Source organism: Paralichthys olivaceus, chromosome 12 (genome assembly GCF_024713975.1).
Source record: "Paralichthys olivaceus isolate ysfri-2021 chromosome 12, ASM2471397v2, whole genome shotgun sequence".
Taxonomy (NCBI): domain Eukaryota; kingdom Metazoa; phylum Chordata; class Actinopteri; order Pleuronectiformes; family Paralichthyidae; genus Paralichthys; species Paralichthys olivaceus.
This window is the reverse complement of record NC_091104.1, coordinates 9,709,347-9,732,091: the sequence shown is the minus strand read 5'-3', so window position 1 is coordinate 9,732,091 and position 22,745 is coordinate 9,709,347. Positions and strand designations below refer to the sequence as shown.

Sequence of the window (22,745 nt, the reverse complement as noted above, 5' to 3'; positions counted from 1 at the left end):
CTAGTTTCATACTTGTTTTTAATATTTGTGTTTGCTTGTTTACAGAAGAAATAATTATGTACAAGAAGACTGACATGGCACACAGTTTTACATATATAAAAAAACTTTATCAGCGAACGCAGTTCTTTGAAAGTGGTGAAAAGACATAAGAGAGGTTGTCTGTCAGTTCAGCTACTTCCCCTCTGCTCATTTGTGCTCCACTGTCCTCTAGTGTAGAAAATGACAAATAGCAGCGATAGCATTGAAAACAGAGTGTGCAGTTGACACTTAAAAAGTCTCGATCAGACTATATTGTCTATTTTCAGCTGATCAGTGTCCACAGTCTTAGCTGTCACATATTTTCTGGACAGGGAGCCACCGTGGAGGTTCCAGCCAAATGCTGAGGCCCCGTCCCTGGGTTATGCTTATACCATAGTGTCCCTCCACTGGATGTCCGCAGGGACGTGAAGGCCTTGCTAATCCAGTTGTTCTTTGCTGTCTGCAGCTGGTTGGACAGCAGTCCCTTCTCGTGCTCCAGCTCCTGGAAGAATAAACACAGTTGTAAAGCCTACACTAGAAATGTTACAGAAAAATGTAAGCTTTAAACTTTAACATGTTAATTTCAGCTCATATTTGTGCCAATGTAATGTTTATGTTCTTGTATTTGTCTGGAAAACCTTTAATATTGAAGTGAAAGATATAACATTAATTCTATACGGTAGACAACCAGGCATACTTTCAAATAAAAAGAACTTTATTGTGCTTAAATGAAACCAATCATAACATCATTTTATAAATAATGAACAAATATAAGTGGTAATTTGTTTTTTGTTTTGACTGTAACCACACTAAAGAATGTCAGGTATGATATAATATAATATAATAATCAGTCTGCTTATTTAAATTGTACTTTAATATCCTATAAATTGTATTAAATAGCTACATTTTGAAATGTAAATATAGATTTACTGAGTTACTTCATCAGGCATCATTCCTAGTACCTGAATACGTGTTTATACAGATCAGAGTCTACTTAATTAATATACTAAATGGACACTGTTAGTTTTGTTTTATTGTGTATGTAAGAAGAAATACAATAATGTACCATCAAAAGTAAGTATTAATATTCTTGTTTTAAATACACTGAAGACATTTCTCCAGTTTGTCACTTTTTCAAGAGGCTTCTTTAGGATAATTGTTGGATTCTATCTATTTATAATTATTTAGGTCTGTTAAGGGAAAAAGCTTCGGCAAAATTTGAATGGGGAATTTCTTTTTTCTGATTTTGTTTTTGTTCCTTTATCAATTATTTTCTGCTATTTCATTCTGCTGTCAGCTTCTCTGTCACTTCTGCTTTTCAGCACCAACGTGTAGACTTTGGGAAATCCAGTCTACTTAATCTTGTGTCAACTGAGGGAAGTTTCCTGAGTTAGAGGTCATATTTCCTGTTAAGTTCCTGTGAGTACAAGTTGTATTTTTATTGTGAATAAATTAAAAAAAACACGTTTAGCTGCTGTGATTCGACAGGAATGCATCCAAATGTGTCGGTGTATTACATGTTCCGACATTTACCTGGATTTCGCACTTAGCCTCCACCATCTGGAGTTTGGTCTGTGCCAACTCCTGCTCCAGCTCCCTGATCTGAGCCCTGAGGGACTCCCTCTCCTGCTCCTGCCTCCTCTGCTCTGCCTTGTTAGGAGCTGCACTGTCCTCATCCCAAGCTCTGGTCATCACGAGGCCTTCTGTCTGAGCTGCTGCTGGAGACGATGGTTCATCAGTGTCTACAATGTGCTGACAGCGAGAACAAGCCTTCACTGCACTCTGCAAACACGGAGGATGAGAGAGGATAATATCAGATACAATGGAGATGAAAACCACTGACACCTGCTGTAATAAACCATCTTTAATGAGAAAGTTAGGCGGCCGAGTCATGTTAACAATTTCTTGAAAGCGTTGAAAATTGCTTCCTTCAACATTTTGTTCTAAATGTGGCTTGAAAGAGATAAAAAAAGAAGAGATGAAAGTTTCGTATCCTCACCTTGAGTGAATCCAGCTCTTCTCTGTGGGCGGTCTCCTGCCTCTCCAGACGGTTTGTCAGCTGGGAGCAGATCTGAGAGGAAGAGCGTTTGATTTTAACATCATTAGGCAAAAACACCACTGAATTCTTTCTTATTAAATTGTATTATTTAAAGCATGCATCCTGATTCTTAACCCTGACGAGTATCTGCACCTGTTTGTAGTCTGCGATGATGCCCGATGACCTCTTGACCTCCTGCTCAGCCTTCTCAAGCTCTCTTCGAAACAAGTCCTTCAGCTGTAAGAGGAAGAAATAATTTTTATCCCAAAGTTATACTATTATAATGACCGTGGGGAGCAGTGGAACCAGTCTTAGTTTTTACCATCGCAGCTTCCTCTTCCTTCCCAATCTTCTCCTCCTCTGTGGACTGCAGTCGATGTCTGGTCCGCAGGAGGTCTTTGGTGAGTTCGTCCTCTCTGTCCTCTGCCTGTCAACAGCCCACAAACACCTACATGCATTATTCAAATTTTAAAAATGTGATAAAAAAAAAAAAAAGGCTAAATATTCCTTATCACAAAAAAAACTCCACACACATGAGGTGATGTTTCTAAAAAGTGGAGCATTCTTTAATCCTTTCAGCATTTAATATAAATGTATATGTTAAATATTAGATTTAATATTTGGCAATGCTAAATGTGCTGAACAGGATTAAAACACAATTAATAACAGCATCATTTTAGGGATTTGTTGAACCATTTCCTTTCAAAAAGACATGTCTTTAATCAGAAATGCATGCTGTATGATTCTCTAGAAACTGTGAGTTTGTTTTAAAGCAAACAAGAGTTTTGGTGTTTTTCTATTTTTCTATGAAGGGCTGGAGCTAATCGCACCTTGTCCAGGGCTTTCCTCAGGGCGACCTTGCTGCTGATGAGTCGCTGGGCCAGGTTGTCGTTTTCCTGCTCCAGACGGAGGCTGTTCTGCTGGAGACGACGGTTTTCCTTCTGAAAAACACTGAACTATCAGGGTTTGTGGCTCACAGCTGGATTCAAAGTATTGCATTCAGAAAGATGGAGGGTGGAAGAGGGGAATATACATTGAATTTCTGCTGATACAGGAAGTGATTGCATGTGAGGGCTGAGCCTCAAAGACATTGGATTTTTAATTCAAGTCAAAAGTCAAAGATATCTGACCAGGTATTCGTCCAAAGGATCTTCTGCAGTCTCCATCATCTGAAGCCGGCTTTCCCTCAGCTTAGCTTTCTTTGTCGGAACCTGAGGGGAGAAGGAATCACATCACACTGAATACACTAATAGAGAAAACACTGTCATGTTTGACTGGAATGAAGAGAGATATCTCCTCCACACAGATCTGGTGCTGGATGCAGAAAAGAGATCCGGATAAGGATAAGACTGAGATAAGATGGGGGGAATGAGCACATGGGGGAATGATAAATGTGGAGGGGAGGGTGATTTTAAAGCCTGAAATTACAATTTCCATATTTTAAATATCTAATATCTCAATTACAAATCATTACATAAAACACATACACATTGGAATCAGTTTAACTCATGATTTTTCAGATAATTCACCTCTTGCTGTACAAAAATGCTGCAAATCCAAGTAGTGTATCTTCATGTTTTTAGATGCATGGCACTGATTTTAAAGTGAAAGTTCAACTTAATCCAAGAGTTTTTTTAGAATGACCAGTAACTTTTTAATACATTTCCATGTATTAGAATCATGCCATGGCTTTGGTCAGTGTTGTTCTATTGGTTCAGTCTCCGAGATCAGTTGAGGCGCTCTGAAAGCAAAGTGGAATCTTATTTAACTGAATAAATCCATACAACAGTGAGTCTTACTGTGAATTTAGGTCCTGTTTCCTCCACCAGATACGCCAGGATCTCCTCCTCGCTCATCTGTTCCATAACTTGGGCATCGTACGCCATCATCGTGGACACCTCCTCCATCATCCTGCCCAAATACGCAGCCCCGCGAGCTGCTCACGGAAACAAACAATCACGGCCTCTGCAGGTAAAAGCTTCCAACTCCAGAAATCACAGCTGATCCACCAGATGTGAGGCGAGTTCAGGAAGGTGAAGTCGTATTGTTTTGACTCACAGTGACGCAGGCAGGCAGCCAATTCAGCACAAGAGTGCAAACAGGACTAAAGGCGCACGGTCAGGTTAAAGTCCACGTCGTCTCAACAAGAGGAAACTCAGCTTTACAGTCCAAAGGTGGAGGACAGAGAGAGAGATACTTCCCAACAGGTAAAGAGAAGCAGTGCAAAAGCAGAGCCACTTAGACACAGTGTCATCTGAGGAGTGTGTGTGTTACAGGTGCACAGGCAGTAACAGGTTCAGCAAGGTTTATATGAGACCTGAGTGTGTGAAAGAGCGACAGCCTCAGATACACCCACTGCAGGGCTCACCTTTCAAAACACACACACACACACACACACACACACACACACACACACAATTAGCAATGCATTGCATTTTTTGGACATACATCTCAACTTTCATCCATGTCCCTCTTCTTCTTCACTCTGGCACAGATGCAGTATGAACCCACTGAAAATGACGGAAGTGACGTAAAACATGTGGTATTTGTAATATTTCACCCTGAGGTGCTGGTGTGGCGCATTATTGTTATGGTCTGAGCAGCCGGGCAGGAGAGCAAACGGGTCGGGCAGGTGAAGAATGAATTTGCAGAATAACAAAAGATGAGTCAGCACCTCCGCCCCCTTTATTCACATTTTCACTTGCAGTTTCTCCCGACTTCTCCCTTTGTCCTGACGTCTCTCACTTAATTTATTGTGATTTTCGTGATTTTCTTTTATGTTAGATGACAAATACATTGCACATAAATTTCCCCCTGTAGGCTTCACTTTCCTTTCTCTCAGCAGTGTATGTCTCCCTCTCACTTCCGCCTTTGATTTTACTCAACTTTTCAAGTCCCTGTAGTTTTGCAACACTTCTGTTATATTTTTTTTTGTCATTGTGGGTGACTACAAAAAAAAAGTCCAGACAGATGTAGAAACATTTATTCCTCCTCAAAAAAAGGAACAATTTGTGAAACGTGGTGGATTTTTTGTGTGTATCAGGGTATAACAAAACTTATTCTGTTTTCACATGTAAAAATCTGAAAAATACTATTGTTTTAACAATTGGAAGAGAACAAGAAACCTGAAAATATAAAGGTTCTGATATTGTTGTGGTCATTGTGGTGCAACAACAACACAGAGCCGCTGGCTGCTATGACTAAACCTTTCACCTAACTATGGGAACCATATGTGTTGCGTGAATATATCTAAGTGGTAAACACGAATGCTAAATCAACATAAAGTCATTTTACATACATACTGTAATTTAGCACGTACTTATGCACCACAATGGGAGGTGAGGAAAAAGATTGTGACTCTCACAGCTCAGTGGGAACATTGTGAGAATACAGTGAATAAACAGATTTATGTCTTTTCATCAATAATCTTTCATACTATTGTGTTTTTTTTAATTCTTTCATATACATACATATATATATATATATATATATATATATATATATATATATCCCTTAGTTAAAGAACAACGTTGGATAATTGGACAAAGTAAACTTTCCTTTCCATATGTAAACGTTCCATTCTCTCACTCTTCTGTAAATTCAACAAGTGAGGAAGCTGGAGAAACTCACATTTGGTACAAACTTACTTAAACACATCTAAAAACCTGACACCCTTCACAAAAACTACAATACTCCTTGAAAATATACAGATTCAGGTATATACTGTGGAATAACACTGCATTTTGTTACTGTATAGCAGATATAATGGCTTATAGATAAAAAACAAACTTCGGTCAGGATCAACTAAATATGGTAGATGAAGCTATTATATTGACTGAAATCTTCTTTTCATCCACCTCAATCTGTAAACATGAACATATTAATCCTATGGAAGACACAAGTCTAGCTTCATTCAACCTGAAGTGAAAGCAGAAGCAAAATAAATTCTCACTGTAGTAAAGGACTTTTTTTTTTCTTGCAGACTGAAACAAGACTCTTCCAGATAATTGCATGATGCACAGAAACGCTTCACCTTGGAAGTTTCTCCTGAAGTCTGCCAACAACAGAAACTACCGATGGAGCCCAATTGTCTCTGTCCAAACGAGCGCGCCTCGTAGAAAAACTGTTAGCCCTCATGTATACGAAGCAGCAGAGGAGTAGGGGGGAGGGGGTGGGGGGCTTTCAGTTAACGCTGGCACAGGGGAGGGGGCGACGGGAGGGGAAACTAAAGGATCGGTGGTGGTCCATGTTTTAGACTCTGCATTTTGTTGCTAATACCCATATGTCTCCTTGTGAGCAAGAACCCCTTTTAGCTAACTTGTGAATTGTGATACTGGGTTATCTGACAGAAGTCTGACCTGACTTGTTCATTAGTAGAAAACAATGATTGATGCTGAGCAGAAAGAAAGCATATCTTTTTTTCAGATAGAAATCCAACTCCGACAAGGGGATTCGGTTGTTTCTCACCTGTCTGCTTGTTTGTTGATCCTTTGTTTGGAAGCAAGATTTCACAAAACAGGCAAACGGATTTCCGCAAAACTTGTTGGAAGGACGGGATGAGCCTCAAGTAAGAACTGATTCACTTTTTGTGTGGAACTTTTTTCTTTACCATGGAAAGATAAATCGATGTTTCATCATTTTCACAGATTTCCCAGGGAGTGTTAAAACACTTTTTTTCACTTTCATTTTTTCTTTGTGAGGAAATTCCTACTTTTTTTTGTGACACCCAGAAGATTTCCTAAGAAATTATTTTTGAAAAAAACCAATAACATAAAGTGTAACCAAAAAGATTATGGTGAAATTTAAAGGTTCAGTGTGTAAAATTTAGGTGAAAGGGATTTATTGGCAGAAACTGAAAATAAAATAATCCTAGTATTGTTTTCACTTGTGTGTTTCATCTAAACTGTACAAAATGTTGTTTTCTTCACCCTTTATATTTAAATACTTTATATTAACATCAGGAGCGGGCTCTCTCTACGGAGGCCACCATGTTTTTTTTACAGTCGTCCAAACAAACTAAACACCTTTTGAGTTTTGGTGACAGCTGAGGGTTTCCACAGATGCTCTGTCATGTTTGGAAGAGGAGGGTGAGGTGAGGGGAATTCAGCTGCAACATGACACTTCACCACTAGATGTCACTAAATTCAACCCACTGAACATTTAAGTTTTTTTGTTTGATTTAATTTGTAATTCATGAATTCATATAACTAGTAAAAACAGTGCTGTGTTTAAAATAAACTTAGATCGCAACAAAAATACACAATTGTCAAAAAACAGGAACAAAGACTTGTGTGTGGGGCCCTTTCGTGTTCACACTGTAAAGAACATGCATGGTCACACGTGTCCCTGACCACCTTCACATGTGGCCCGAATGACGGCACCAGTGCAGGGGCGTCCACACCTGAATGTCAGCATGAATGTCGGCAACAACGTGTTTTAGTCCCACGTGAAACAAAGTGAGGCTCATCAACCACATCCCTGCTGATGTAACAGCACTTCACGCTGCTCTCTGCTGCTGCGTGGATCTGTTGCCCACGCAGAGGCTCTGTTCAGTCTATGGGTCACCTCCTAGGATGAATCTGAGGCTGAAGTGAGCGTGTGCGGTAATGTGGGTGTGTGAGTAATTGTGCTGTCCATCACCTGAATTTAGTCCTGAACAAAAGGGCATGTGCTGGATGTGAGGTGTATGTAGGTAAATGTTTGCGTGGTGGTGCAGCAGAGGTCAGACCTGGGTGCTGTAGGGGCGAGGCGGTGGAGGGAACATGTCCGTGGGGCCGTAGTAACTCAGAGGAGAGGAGCCCTGTGGGTTGGCGGACAGAGGGAGAGAGACAGATGGGTTCTCGTAGTAAGTGTGGAAGCCCAGCCGCTCCCCTCCGTTACGCATTCCGTCTGCGAGTCCAGAGTGGATGGGGCGCGGCGAACAGGTGGGGCAGGGGCTGTGGTGGGAACCCGTGTCCAGTTGATCCAGGGAGACGGGGGTGATAGCGGCGCCGTCCATGGCGAGGGCGTTGCAGGCGTTGCAGGGGAAGTGAGAGAGGGGGTCCTCTCCCACCACGGAGCCCACGTCCACCTCAGATTCATTTTTCTTACAGCAGTAATACTGCAGAGGGCGAGGGAAGACACAGAGGGAGAGGGAGTTTGAACAATCCCTTCAAAGAGACAGGAGCGAAAACCACATGTTTCAGGCAGAGGCTGAAAAGAGGAGCTGCAGCGTTATTTGCTCAGCAATTCAACCTTTTCAAGTAATAACACGTTAAAATCACAAACCTGAGTATGAGCATCACATGTCTCCTTTAATATATTTTAAATATACAGTGCAGTGAGAACTACACAGCTTTATAGTGCAAAAGGCTTTAAATGGTTTTGCACAACTGTATGATTTGCATTTGTTTACTGTATTTGTGTTTATATCATTTTTAAATGTATTTTATGATCACATTTTGAATTCTATATATATATATATATATATATTGAATTCGATATATATTTCATATATTTATATCATTGTGCTCTATTCTTGTTTTTGCCCATGTTTCTTCTTGTATTCATGCTATCCATCAATCCATCCATACATTTCAGATACACGCAGTGATACCTGGAGTCTACAGTAACAGAGCACTGCTACGATGCACAGCAGTATCACTCCGGCGAGAATTCCTCCGGTTATAACGATAGTTCCCGCTGACATTCGACCAGCTCTCCATCAAACCCTTCAGAGCGAGGCAGAGCGATGATGAAAGCAGTCGAGCGAGAGAGAGAGAGATGGAGGGCGACAGAGAAGAAGAGGGAGAGAAACTCTGATTGAGCTCATTAGACATGTGGATTTCAGTGCAGCTGAAAGACCATCCTGCATACTCACGTCCAAAGGTTTCTGTAACGTCTGCAATGATAATCAGTGAAGGCTAAATTATGTTCATGTGCCAACGTGATGTAACTGCAACTGATGAAACATGTTGTAACTGGATGGTTGTGGTGCAGCTGTTGTCAAACAGCTGGGGTTGTGTCAGGCCTCACAGATACAGATTCATGTGGTAAATCAAAGTTAAGTGTGTTGTGTGAAGCTCGGCTCCAACGAACCTACGGAGCAGCTTCGCTGGTCGTTAGTATGATTCTGCAGGAGGGATGAATACCAGTCATTCCTAATTTGGTGTCTTCGTGATATGATATGACAAGATATGATTTATTTATTTAACATGTTCAAGTGAAACTATTACAATATATCATGTATTCCAACATTCCAAGCGATTGAAAGACAAATTATAAGACAACAAAAGATCCTGCAATCCAATAAAATGCATCAGACAGACGATGACACTGTACATTCCCTGAACAGTAAACTTTTATATTAACTTATGTAATAATTTCATAATTGTTTCTTCTTATGATTGTGAATAAATGCAAAATCTAATGTCTCTTCTCATTAGTTGCTTAAGATAATGCATTAATCATGATGACATCAGGATGATGTCATTCCATTCATGAATAATTGTTCAATCTATATAAGCTTCAGCTTGTGGCTATAGTCCAATGGATGCAGAGAAACCTGGAAAAATATATTTTGGAGCGAAGCATGATGTCAATTTCTAAATTACTTTTTCATGACATCACAGATCAGAAAATGAAGGATGTTTTGATCAATATAAGCTTTACGTTGCCTCTCCAGCCTTATTATCTGTGGAGATATAAAATAAATAAATATATATTTCTATTGATTTTGACCTTGACCTCAGCTGCAAAAGTGAATCATCTGGAGATATCCTCAAAAGTAATATTCATACATGTGTTGATGAGTAATTTTCACGCTAATGATAAGAAATGATGGAGGGAGGTGTTCCCATTGGATTCACATCATTTTCACTCAACCCTTGAGCCCTCGTGCACTCGTTCTGTTTCTCCACATGCTCTCTTTCTTTCTGAGAGGGAGCCGAGATGACTGACATCGCCGTTTTGTCTGTGTGCTTTTACTAACACCATGTTGTTAAGACCAAGTAAAAACCTGCCGAGATCAGAGACAGTGACATTGGAAATTTTGGACAGTTGCGAAATCTCAGTGTCAACAAAATGTCTACTATAACTGTATATATACACTATATATATATATTGGGGGAGGCTGTAGTGCAGTCCATAGCTTGGGAACCAGAGGGTGGCCGGTTCAAGTCCATCATGGGATGGAAGTTGGAGCTAGGTAAGGTGCTAGTTCACCTCCTGGGCACTGCCGAGGTGCCCTTGAGCAAGGCACTGAACCCCCCAATTGCTCCCCGTGTGTTCCGTGTGTGCTCAGTTCACACAGATGGGTTAAATACAGAGGTCAAATTTCCCCATGTTTGCATGTTGCATTGCATGCTGTGTGTGGGACCAAAAATAGGACTCTTAATCTTAAAATCCAATGAGAACGCCTATATAAAAAAGGTAAAAGCAGATATTTACTTCTACATTAGACATATGGTAGTTTCAGACGTGTTTGCAGTTTGCAGAGCCAGGCTAACGTTTCTGCTCTGAGCTCAATAGTGACATGAGCTTGGTACTAATCTTCTCATCTCATTCCGTGAAAGAGAACGAATGAGCCAAACAAACACAGTAAAGTCATAGCAGAAGAGATGGACACCTACATTAGAAGACAGCGGGAGATGCAGAGATGGAGTGTGAGAAGGTAAGAAACCATGACAGGCCTGCGGAGTGTCACTCTTAAAACCTCCTCTCACTGGAACTCCTGCAGGGAGAGAGAGAAGAGAAACATGGGGCTGCAGCTAATCATTATTCTCAGCGGTGATTCATCTGCTCTTTGGATTCATTTAATCATCAATTAGCTTTAGATTAGAGCCTTAAGTGATGTTCTTCAAACTGCTATTCCTATAGGGTCAGTCTATTTTTGATTTGAAAAGAGACAGGCAGCAAATCCTCATGTTGGAGAGGCTGAAACCATTTGACATGTAGGATTCTGACACGGTAAATTAACTATTATTCATATGACTTGGAATCCTGTCTTGCAATGAAGTCCCAGAAAATATGGGCACAAATTGCACAGACTCAGAAACAAGACAATTTTAGATGTGAACCTCTTCACTCAGGACTTCTCCTGCCGAAAGCAGCATCACCCACTCTGCACACGAACCATATGGCCAGTGTGTTATCTGCATATGTGCAGCAGAGATGCCTAAATGCATCTTCTGTCATTTTATTTTTCCGTGACCAATTCAGAAGCAGCTCTTACAGTTGCATGGATAATTGTCGTCATGTGGACAGAATTCACTGAATACTGAGGTGCTCATTAAGCCACATGAGCAAAGACATATTTATTACACTATTCAAAGAAAGAAATTATGCGATTTCATATTCTGACTATATAAGACACATTTTAATCAAGAAATTACATAGGTTTCATCCCTGCAGTGTTTGCTCCACAATGCAGGTAAATAATATTTACCAAAATAGCAGCAGAAATATTCTCATGGAAAAACAACTCAATAGGTCTGCACGCATAATTATCTCCGCTGCACACAGTAAATGTACCGTCTAGCCTTGAACAGACCTTCTTATAAACAGCTCTGTCTGAGGGAAAGCAATCAATTATTTGTGTGAAATATAGAGCCCGACTGATCTGCTGAAGTTAGCGGCTGATATACGCAAACTGCTGATGTAGTATCGTTGGGTTTGTTGTCTGATATGTGCAAATAAATCATTTCGAAAATGTGTTATTGTCTATATTATTTTCAAGTTGTATGTATGTGCATGCATTTTGTTATATATAGTGAAAGGTTTATGCTTAAACTGTAAAATAATAATCATAATCATACGCACATACACACAAACACGCAATCTACTATCAGTCAAGTTACAGTACTTAAATGCTAAATAAACGCACATTCCAAACATTAATTCACTCAGTGAAAACATCCTCATATATTAGTTCATAAAATACATTCATTTGACCTTAATTCAGACATTTTTATGATTAAGCCTGAGGCGAAATGATTCATTTTAAGCGCTGCCATTATAGTAATTACAACACCAGACGACTTTGTTTATCTAGTGTTCAAGGTGATTAACTGAAACATCCAGATATTTCTCAGTGGAAGAACAACATTTAATTATCCTAATTAAATTGATTGAAAAACTCAAGTTTCTTTCTCATTACTGGTGAATTAATGTAATTTGGTGAAAAGCTACGAGCCTCCCAAGGCGGCAATTTGCAGTGAAATTTCGTCATCGCTCCAAATGAAAAGGTTTAAATGTTCTGGCGCTTGTTGTGTTGTGGAAACATTGAAACATGTTGGTTCAGGGTTGGCTGGTTTGGTCTGCTGCCTGGCTGAGCCACATGTTCCCTGAGTTGCCAAAAAAGTCCAATCCAGCCAGAGATTTCTTCCTTGTGTAAATGTCTGAATCGGAGGCAGAAATGCTGAGGTGAACCCCAGTGGGTGATCTGCTTGTTTATACCAGGAGGAGGGTCCTGACCATCAGTAACACATGGACGGATTTCACCAAAGTTGGTGTGAATGTTATTTGGGAGTGTATCTCCGAATGATTGACTTTTGGAGCTGATCCTTCAAGGTGTGGGTGCGTGGGACGACACTCCTGTAGTAGAGAACTGTGAGCTGAGTTTAAACTGACTCTGCCAAACACAGTAAAATCTTTATGGAAGATTTAACTCCCCCTGACATGGGTAGAATTTCTCCCGGTGCTGCTGATGGTCAGTTGGATTGTGTGGGAGGGAGCAGTACATTTAAAAATATACTGCAGATCCCAAGATTTAGTTAGCAGCATTAACTATAGGATGTTCACCTGCACACACAAATTCTCTGTCTGCACACACAGCCCTCTCTCTCTCATTCGAGATGGGGGGACTGCAGAGAGGGGATGGTTGGACTGGCAGGTTATTGAGGAGGAGAATTTTAGTTTAAGGGGGGTGGAATCCGCCCTCATCGCCTACTGGTGTGCCCCTTAAACATTGTTTTAAGATAAGGTGAGAATCATACATTTCAACTTAACATTGAATGTGAATAGGCTCTAATACAGAGCAAGTGTGTGTGTGTGTTGAAATGAGCATGTGAGCCTCCCTCCCAAACAGCTCACTTGCTGCAGCTTCTTCCATTGCATCATCGTACTAAATTATATACACTGCGGACCACGATAATGTCGTTAAAAGCGATGTGAAGTCTCTTCCCGTTTCTCCATCTCCTCCCTCTCTAGCTCACTTTCCTTCTCCACCTCCTCAGTCGTCCTCATGCTTCTTGTCTTGTCTCTACACTCCATCTCCCATTCACTCTCCAACCCCATCCTCCTCTTTCACCGCACCGTTACACCATTCCCCTCCTGGTCTGCAGCATCACTTCAGTTTAAGACCTGCGTTAACTCTGCTGAAGCTGCTGTCGCAGGTTTCTGCAGAAACTGTGGCCTCCTCTGATGTATATCAAAACAGACAAAGCAATGGAATCTAGTAATTTGGACAAACACGCAACCAAATTATGTTAGAAAGGGAGTGCAGGAGTAAGGTCTCAGATTAGGGAGTTTCCAACAGACTGGAGAGACAAAGACGCCAAGCGAAGGAGGTTGGGAGATTCGAGTCTAACGCTGTCAGAGCATCTTAACCGATGCGGCTCATGTGTGGCTCTCAGAGGGTCCAAAGCTGTCTGGTTGAACCGGGAAACACAAATCCAAGGAGATGCACACACATAACCATCCTTGGATTTCATTGTGGCTCAAAAGGAGCAAGAGGATCTGACAGAAATCCTCCCAAGTGCTGACATGGAGAAGTGACAGGGATGAAGAGGGGGATGAGGAAGACTCAGATGAGCCAACAGGCATCTGATGTCCACTACACAAAACCTCATTGAAGACATCAAGTGTACGAGTCCCAGGTGACCGGCAGATTACAGTTGTTATACTGTGTGTATCCGTCAGAGGAGCTGCAGTGACAGAAAGTAAAGGCTCCACTTCTTCACTGTGCAGCAGAAGAGCATCCCTGAGACTTACAGGGGATTTTGAAGGCAGCCTTTGTGTGTGTGTGTGTGTGTGTGTGTGTGTGTGTGTGTGTGTGTGTGTGTGTGTGTGTGTGTGTGTGTGAAGGTTTGAATTGTCAGTGTGAAGATGTCCTCTCTACCAGAAAATACTTGAATCTGGTTCTTCAAAAATAATACAACAAAGAACAGGGAAATTGTGACTTTAACTTCCATGCAACATTTCTTTAGCAAATATCAAATCAGAACTTTAAACATCTAGTTAAAGAAGCTGGAATAATTTCTATATAATAAGTTATAAATTAACATTAGATAAATTCAGCAACTTTGTCTTGTTCTCAATTGAAGTGACAAATCACTAAGAATATGCTAATACTGATAAGAGTGCCAGTTTTTTAAATATTTGTCGGCAATCTTACAAAAAAATGGATAAAAATATCCATATCCTTGTGCTAAAAGAAACACATCAGTATTTCTTATTATTGCTCTCTCGCTCTAAAACACATGAAACATTCTAATAACCACAACTGCTCACATGATTGAACCACCACAGCATCATCCAGTAACGATCTTCATGATGTTAGAAATGTTGAGAGAGGTGGAGAGGTTTCACACTCCACTTGCAGAGGTATATTTAGTTCTGGCGTCTCTCGACCCAGCTCAGAGAGGCGTCATATTTTAATTAGTTTTCTCTGTGGGAAATGAAATGATCCAAGCAGTCGGCTAAACGCACAGAGACAGGTGATAACAACCAGCTCACTCTCACACACACACACACACATGCACACACAACATTAAACACCCTGATCGCAAAAAAAAAAACTTGGAGAGGTAAAAACTCCCTCAGAAGTTTCAGGTGGGATGATGTGATGATGATTTGTGCTTTTAAACTTTCTCCCATGTGACGTCTCAGTAAGTCACAAAAATTAGAGAAGATTTTCAAGGGAGGTTTAATTACAAAATCCAATTTATCTACAAGTTAAAAGAATAATTTGACATTTTGGGGAAATGTATCATTTCCTTTCGTGCTGATACGGAGATGAGACGACTGACATCACTTTCATGTCTGTCCGTTTAAAATCAAGCTGGAGCCAGCAGCCAATTAGCTTAGCTTCAGTCTGAGAATGAAAACAGGGTGAAACAGGATTCATCATCTTTCAAGCACCTCGAGATCTCACTAATTACCACCTTACATCTCATTTCCTTAATCCATACAAAAAGTCGCAGGGTTTCTGTGCCGGAATATTTCTGGACCAGGAGCAGTGATTCCTGGACTCTGTTACCTGACGGAGATTCCAGAAAGTTTCTTCCCTTCAAGCCAACTAGTTGTTTCACACTGTTTCCCAGATGGAAAATATTATTCTGGCAAATACTTGTGCCACATTTTTGTCTTTCTTCTGGCTCAATACCTGCCCTGTTCCTCGGCCCAGGTCCGGTCTACGCACAGCATGACTGTCAGATTCCACATCTGGACCCATTCTGGTGCACACACAGAAAATCTTGCTGTCAGCCAACAGCTGGAATCAGCCCAGATGTGGAAGTATATGGCCGGAACTCAGGCTGAGGATCCAGGCATATGTTTAATTTTCCTATTTACATGCTAACCAAACTATATGCTAATAATTAAAAAAGCCCAACACACGTTCTTTGAGCCCAAAATGAAGTCCAACATTCTAAAACACAAAGATTTTCTGTTTAGAAAGATGTAAACAGAGAAAAGAAGGAAATGTTAAAAGCTTGTGCACAAGGGACCTGGAAATCTGTTGCAGATAAATAAATAAAACTATGTGAAAGAGTTAGAATGATATTGGTGCTTAAAATATCATTCTGAAAGTTTGGAACATGTTTAAGCTCCCTTTCAAGACCGACAGATAGAGAATAAATATTAGACAGCGATAGAAGGTGATCTGTCCAAAAAATCATATCACAATCTTTTTTGATGGGATGGATCTTTTAAAATGGATCTTAAAGCAGCACTATGTAACCTTTACTGAGCAACAGCGCCCTCTGCAACCAGAAGTGATGATTATCTTGTTCAAGATTTTCACATAAAAAAAAAAGTCTATCAATGTGTTGACATAGTCCTCCTGCTTCCTGAACCAGAAAAGCTGTCACTGTAATAAATAAACCAAACTCTGTTCAAACGTTGTCATATTTCCTCACTGAATATTGGAATGTGACTCTGGTTTTTAATGATTTCTAAATCTATTCAACTTATCTACATTTCTACGTTAGTCTCGAACTTGCTGGGCCTGATTCTGGCTTTTTAAAACACAATAGTCAGTCTGTTACGCACGTCTCACAGATCATACCTGCTCACTGAAGAAGAAGAATGAAAGAGACATCATTCTCCCCATTCCAAGTCAGTGCACCATCAAAATAATTTTGAAGCTGCTATTTTAAGGTAAAAAAAGTTACTGTAACTTGATGCGATTTGTACGATTCAAAAAGTGGATCATTTACCAAATTGAGAACGTCCACAAAAATAAAATGGTTGGAACGTCCGAACCTAAGAGAAGCTGAGGGATGATTTTACAACAGAAGATAGAAACCTAACACAGAGTGTGAGGGGGGGGGAGATGTAGCGAGAGGGTGGCAGCACCTGAGTGGCTCTCCGATGTATCCATTCTTAAATAATCATATGAATATTTCGTTGCGGTGGCCTTCGACTTTGCGCTGGAAATCACAGCTAGTCCCTGCAATTTTAAAACCGTGGAGCTTCAATTATTCAAGTATCATTCCCTTTAACAATATTTTTCCATCATGGGGGCAATTTAGCCAGGTAGTAAAAATCGGGACTTTTCTGCCTCGTCCGCCTCTGAAAGCACTCATCTCAGCGTGTGAGGAGAGGAACACATCCACATCTAGGACAGAGCCAGCCACCGTCAGAGCGGCAGGGCTCGAAGGCGGCAAAGGAACAGAAAAAAAAAATACAAGAGGGGGAAAAGTGGATGATTTCATTTTCAAATAGTCTAAACAGTATGCAGTCAACCGTTTTTTCCCATATGACTGACAATGATCTCTCTGTGTTTGAATTGGCTAAGAGGTGTCGTGACCACCTCAGCGTTAATTATCCCTGATCATTTACACTGGAATAGACTGTAAGATCTGGATTGATGAAATGAGCAGGGGTTCAATTCTGTGCAAGTAAGATATTAATAAATAAGGTCATAAAAAGGTATTATTACTCGCTTTTGAACTGTGATTCTCAAACACACACCTTAACTGTAGAAGTCAGCATCCGGGGTGTGTGGCATCCTAAACAGTGCTGCAAAGCCCCCTGGGAAAAAGCCTCAGGGCCTCAGCAGGTGAAGTGGTCGGCCCTGCAGCTCCGGCAAATGAGCTTGTATGCAAGGGTCAGTCAGACACATGAGTTTTCATTAAAATCATAAAACCAACCATTCATTATTCCTGGGTTTATCCACAAGCTCCATTCATTTACTCTTATTGGCCCATTAGAAATGTGTAGATTGTAGTTTTGTACATTTAAAGCATTAAATCTAAATGAAAATGTGCAATCATGCAAAATAAATACACATTTATGTTGATTTTACCCACAAACTACATGTTGCATGGGATTTTCCTCCTCTTTTTAAATTAAAAACATGCATTTCATTATTATGAGCAGGTAGAATCAGATCCACTCACCTCTGTCCACTGGAGTGTTATTAAACCAGGATGCTCATCATTTGGAGTAATGTCAAACTACAATATATTCAATGTATTTACATATTTCAGGGATAACAATGTATATTAATACTTTCCCTGAAACAAACACAGCATGGTAAACTCCACTGGTGTCTGGAGGCCAATTTAGCGGCTGTTCATCACTGATTGGCCTCATCTTTTACCCAATTAAGCGGATAGATTGATGCGCAGAGCCGCCCAGGGGCGCACGGATCGTTCCATGATGTCTTACCTCTCACGGAACCTGTTGGAGACCGTCTCTGTCGTCCTCCACACGCGGGTCCACACACAGTTAGAGTCCGGTGCTCTCCTCTCCAGCTCCGGTCATTAAAGGCGCCAGGAGCCGCGGTTCGCTCGCTCCACAACCGGAACCATCACGTCATTCTCCGCCGTCCTGATGTCCGCCGCTCCTCCACCTCACTCGAAGCCAGGTGCCGTCCAGGGCCTGCGGGGGATCTCACGGCATCTTCCGCCTGTGTGAGGCGCTGGAGACGGATGAGACGCGGCGGCGGTCCGGCTGGTGAGTGTCGTCGCTCGGCATGGCTGAGTCCTCCTCCTCCTCCTCCTCCTTCTCCTCCTCGTCGGCGGCTCCCTGGGGGCGGTTTGGCACCAGCTGCCGTCGGTCCCGGTGGGGCGGGGTGGCAAGGGGAGAGGGGAGGAAGGGGAGGTGTGAGGTCTCCTCACCAGGATGGAGGTGGTGGAGGTCGTCACCATGCTGAGATGAAAGTGTAAAACTGATATATTCGACACTGTTGCAGTAAACTCCGGACATTCTCCGGAGGGGCAGAATGTAAGAATGCAAATGTCCGAGTGAGAGGCTCAGGACTTTCACTGGAGTTTCTCCTCAGGTCTCCTAGTTGAAACTCCTGAGAATGTCTGAATGAGCTCTGCAGGAGATTGGCCACAGGATCCACCTGAAGCAAGTGTGATGATGATGTTTCTAACATGGGACAATACAATAAAATAATAATACATATATGTCAGGATGAAACAGCCCTGTTATTAGAAACATTGTGGGAGAGGTTCACTCTCGTTGAAGGAAAAAAGTTTCAAGGGTGAAACTTCGCCTGTATAATCACACATTTTGAAGATTTGACAAATAACTTCCTAATGGTAAAAACATAATCAGGTAAAAACAGCAAGCACATGTATAAAAAAAAAGTTCCGAAGTTTAGCTTAAAGGGGTAGTTCACAGACAATTTAAACTCAAACCCTCCACCCTCCATCGGCATTGTGGTGCATAACAAGTTGATTTTCATTTTTGGTGAACTATTCCTTTAAGATAACATAGGGGTGTCTGACCTCACAAAAAAAGGGGTTGAACCTCCAGTCGAACTGGACAAGCACAGTTAAAGTCTCAAAGATTGGGGGACTTGGGGGACACCTGCTGTCCAGACTGAATGCTCCGTATGTTCCGGACATTTTCCGGTTGTGAATCCGTCTGACCCGGAAAATCCTGCTTAGAATTTAGAGTTCATGCCCACAAAGGGCTTTACCGTAACTAAATAATTACTCATAAATATTTTCTACACTATCTTCATCTTTCTAATTCCCTAAAGCAGCTGAAGCCAACCATCTCAAGCTAATGCTCCAGCCAGGTCCATCCTGACCATAATGCTCATATAATGAGGAGATTTCCAGCTGGATTCACTTGTTTAAGAATAATGTTAATCCAGAGAAATGGCTCATCTCTTTGGCACTGCCCTGCTTCTGTCTGTGTGTCTCTGTGGCAACGTTAGCTTTGTAGTACGGGGCGATGAAGGAAGGCCAGTGGGGAGTTCTAAGATTACTGCTCGAATCAAATAAAGGAGCCGACACATTATAGCGGCTTAGAAGATACACCCCATTGCACTGATTAATTTAAAACCAGCACAATGTTATACACGGCCCACAGACACACACACACACACACACACACACACACACACACACACACAAACAACATGTGGAAATCTGTCCAGCCTCTTTCTTCAGTCTTTTCCTCCATTTACCTTCCCTCTCCCTTCTCTGAGAGACTCACAAACAGACACGTGTGCACACACGAAGACCCACAATCACCCAGCATGGCCCCTGCCTCATGACTCCAGGTCATTATTGCCTTGGCAGGGATCCTCAGATGAAATTAGAATGACAACAGGAATGACACAGAGTGTAGCAGTGGAAAGTTTTCATAGGGTGAAGACGAATGCGTGTGTGTGTGTGTGTGTGTGTGTGTGTGTGTGTGTGTGCACTGAACAAATCTAATCTTCTCTGATTCATGGGCAAGCTTGTCTGCATGCATTTGTGATACGCTTCCTCTCCGTGTAAGCGCTCAGTCTACGAGATGGAGAGCGAGAGCGTGAGACAGAATGTTTTCTGACAGTTGAACACAGCGTGAGCACAACTCTCCGGGACTAAGTCACAAAGCCTTTCTTAGCGGGACCACCAGTTACTGCTGACAGCGCAGGCTGAGTTCATTTACTGCCAATACTACGTGTGACACAGTTACACATCCCAAAGGCTGAATTATGACTTCCTGATCCAAAGATGTGCTGAGACACCGCTGCTCTCTGTTGCACACCGAGACAACAGGGGGACGCTGGTTCTCATTTTCCTCAAAAGCACAGATAACAGATGACGTAGGGACGAGCAGGTTTATCCTTCTTTTAAATGCATATTGTTTTCTGAGGTTTCATGGTTTGTTTTTAAACTGATTTCCTGCTTTTCATGTAGCATTTGTAGATAACCAGATGATAGGTTTATTTTTAGCAGTGCTAGGGTGGGTGGCTCTGTGGGTGGTAATGTCTTAGACTATTACATCTAAAGCAACTGCTGGATGGACCGCCATGGAATCTGGTCCCAGATGATGTATCCTTCTGAATTTGTTCCTCTAGTGTCACCATGAGGATCATGTTTGTGGAGTTAATCTTGTGATAGGTTTGTCCTTGACTTTCCTTCGAGCACTAACTTAAGGTCAAATTTATAACTAGTGCAGCACTTTGGTTTATTACCCAATACTCAACTAATAACATTCCCATCAGCTAAACCTTTTGTTAGTAGATGTTAGCATGCTAAGATGCCATGTTTAGAACTGACTGCGTCTGTATAAAGACGGACCACGCATCAACACTTTCTCCAACTCATAAAAAAAATGAAGCCAAAATATCCGGGATGCAAATGCAGCCATTTTGTGCATTTGGAGTCAGACTCTGGACAGTGTCCATTGGGGGATTGAGCCTGTTGATACAAGTCCTCAACCAATCACAAGTCCGTCTCAGCTGTTGTGACATTTCACCTTGTTTTTAATAACATCCAATATCTAATTAGAACCACACTTACTAGAATAATGAACATTTTAACGGACACCACAGTGACAAGAACCACCTTAAATAACAGAAACCATTTTTAAGAAAATGTATTTGATGTGGACTTAGTAATTTTTCCATTCACTAACACGGAGCAGGAGATTTAGACACTCAAGCTTCACTTTTGGGGGCAGTCATGTCTTCTATCTTTGTTTACAATCTATGCTTTAAGAATGTCAGAATGCTATATGTAGCTTTTAGCTCAAAATAGCACCGCGGAGCAGTCATAGCATTGACTTTTAATACCAGGCCTGTTTTCTTGACCTGCAGGAAGGTTAATAAAATGTCTCCCATAACAACAAATGACTCTAAAGGAGACTTTTTATTGTTTTTTACAAGGAATCTGAAATTGGACCTTTTATGCAGAGAGAAGGTATAAAAGTCAAAATGTTTCACTGCAAACTCGACATGAACTATAAAATCTTTTACTGCCACTGACAGGTGAAAATGGCCGGCTGTACTGTAGTGAGGTATGATGACAAGGAGCATATAGCTACAGTAAATCTTGTTATACTAGTAAAAAAGTGATTTATTTCTCAAAACACCTTATATACTGCACCTGCTTCAACACGAGGAGAAATAAAGTGATGGAAGAATCTGAGGAGAACTGGTGATATTAGCCTGGGTGAGTGTCATGTAGTAATGCACCAGGTTTAAAAGAGCCCTAACTGTCACTGCTCCTCCAGAGGCCAAATAGTCTTAGAAGTGTTTTCATAAACACCTAAATAAAGTCAAGTGCTGTCTGCGGCCTCGGAGCTCAGCACATAAAGACATCACTAAACCTTTGAGAGATCCTGGGGCTTTAAGTGTGAAAATTGATTTTCAAGTTCTTTAGCCTTCAAAGAACTGAAGGCTTTTTCTTCTTTAAAGGTGGATTGTAGTGCACGTGGTGTCTGGTAGCAGAACCAGCAGGGCCAAGGATTTTCTGAAGCTAAAACGTGCCTCTCTTCATTGCTCGTAGTTCATAATCACATTATCACTTTTGTCTATCAATGCTACAGTATCTCGGATCTGGTGTAATGTAGGACGACCGGGCCATGCTTAATATCCTGTATTCCCTGTGGAAGAGATTAAGGCAGCTGATCAACCAGGGAGACAGCTCAGATCACAATAAACTGAAAGATAATTAGATCTGTTTATCACAATGAGCGCTCTGCGGGACTGTGCAGGGCTGCATGTTGCTACCATACACCCAGAGCCTGTCGAGTGAACCTGTTTAAAAGTGATTAAAAGTGTGACAACTCCAAGTTCATGTGAAAATTACGTTGATTAGAGCCAGACTCTGAGAGGTAACAATCAGAGGACGGGGCCACGGTATCAAGGTCAAAATCAGTCTAAGAGCACGGTCATACATACGAAATTGCAGGTGAATATCGCGGGCATCAGTGTCACAAGGACAATCTAGTACGACAGGAAACCTCTCTAATTTTCCTGACTCATTCTTTGACTTTATTTTGGTCCATGTCCCTTCCACTAACATGAAGGAGGCAGGGTTAATGACCATAGACTGCAGCCAGCCACCAGGAGGACATTTAAGACAGAGTGGCTTTACTTGAGAGGAGAGGTCAGATATAGACTAACTGACACAGCTGTGACAATGGCTTTAAGTACGTCAACGACTCTAAATTACTAAATCTTTGCCTTTGGGCTGTTTGGGCAAAGCTCTTTACTGTGAACAAGCATTAGTCACAGCCGACACTTTGA

At 41.4% G+C, this 22,745-nt stretch overlaps 2 protein-coding genes and 1 long non-coding RNA gene across 6 annotated transcripts; 1 reads left to right on the top strand and 2 right to left on the bottom strand.

The window, feature by feature from the left end:
* Position 1: 1 nt before the first annotated feature.
* LOC109636334 (rab GTPase-activating protein 1-like) lies at positions 2-4,781 on the bottom strand. Of its 3 annotated transcripts, none has more exons than XM_020097974.2 (9): positions 4,505-4,781; positions 3,856-3,992; positions 3,187-3,267; positions 2,887-2,997; positions 2,379-2,483; positions 2,210-2,293; positions 2,018-2,089; positions 1,552-1,800; positions 2-520 (listed from the first exon to the last, which is right to left on the bottom strand). In XM_020097974.2, the coding sequence occupies exons 2-9, from the start codon at positions 3,964-3,966 to the stop codon at positions 332-334; spliced, it is 1,002 nt and encodes a 333-aa protein (XP_019953533.1). In that variant the 5' UTR covers positions 3,967-3,992; positions 4,505-4,781; the 3' UTR covers positions 2-331. The 3 variants fall into 3 exon arrangements, with proteins under 3 accessions (XP_019953533.1, XP_019953532.1, XP_069391475.1); XM_020097973.2 differs by having other exon boundaries at positions 4,115-4,574; XM_069535374.1 differs by lacking the exon at positions 4,505-4,781 and having other exon boundaries at positions 3,856-4,185.
* On the top strand, positions 1,451-6,936 carry LOC138412194 (uncharacterized). Its single transcript, XR_011244677.1, has 5 exons — positions 1,451-2,457; positions 2,869-3,020; positions 3,886-4,027; positions 4,117-4,263; positions 6,039-6,936. It is a non-coding gene; the product is annotated as an uncharacterized lncRNA (long non-coding RNA).
* On the bottom strand, positions 5,511-18,567 carry LOC138412190 (protein FAM163A-like). Of its 2 annotated transcripts, XM_069535385.1 has the most exons (5): positions 17,930-18,302; positions 17,231-17,353; positions 10,666-10,766; positions 8,652-8,766; positions 5,511-8,156 (listed from the first exon to the last, which is right to left on the bottom strand). In XM_069535385.1, exons 4-5 carry the CDS (start codon positions 8,742-8,744, stop codon positions 7,779-7,781), a joined length of 471 nt encoding a protein of 156 aa, XP_069391486.1. In that variant the 5' UTR covers positions 8,745-8,766; positions 10,666-10,766; positions 17,231-17,353; positions 17,930-18,302; the 3' UTR covers positions 5,511-7,778. The 2 variants fall into 2 exon arrangements, with proteins under 2 accessions (XP_069391486.1, XP_069391485.1); XM_069535384.1 differs by lacking the exon at positions 17,231-17,353 and having other exon boundaries at positions 17,930-18,567.
* Positions 18,568-22,745: the final 4,178 nt, after the last annotated feature.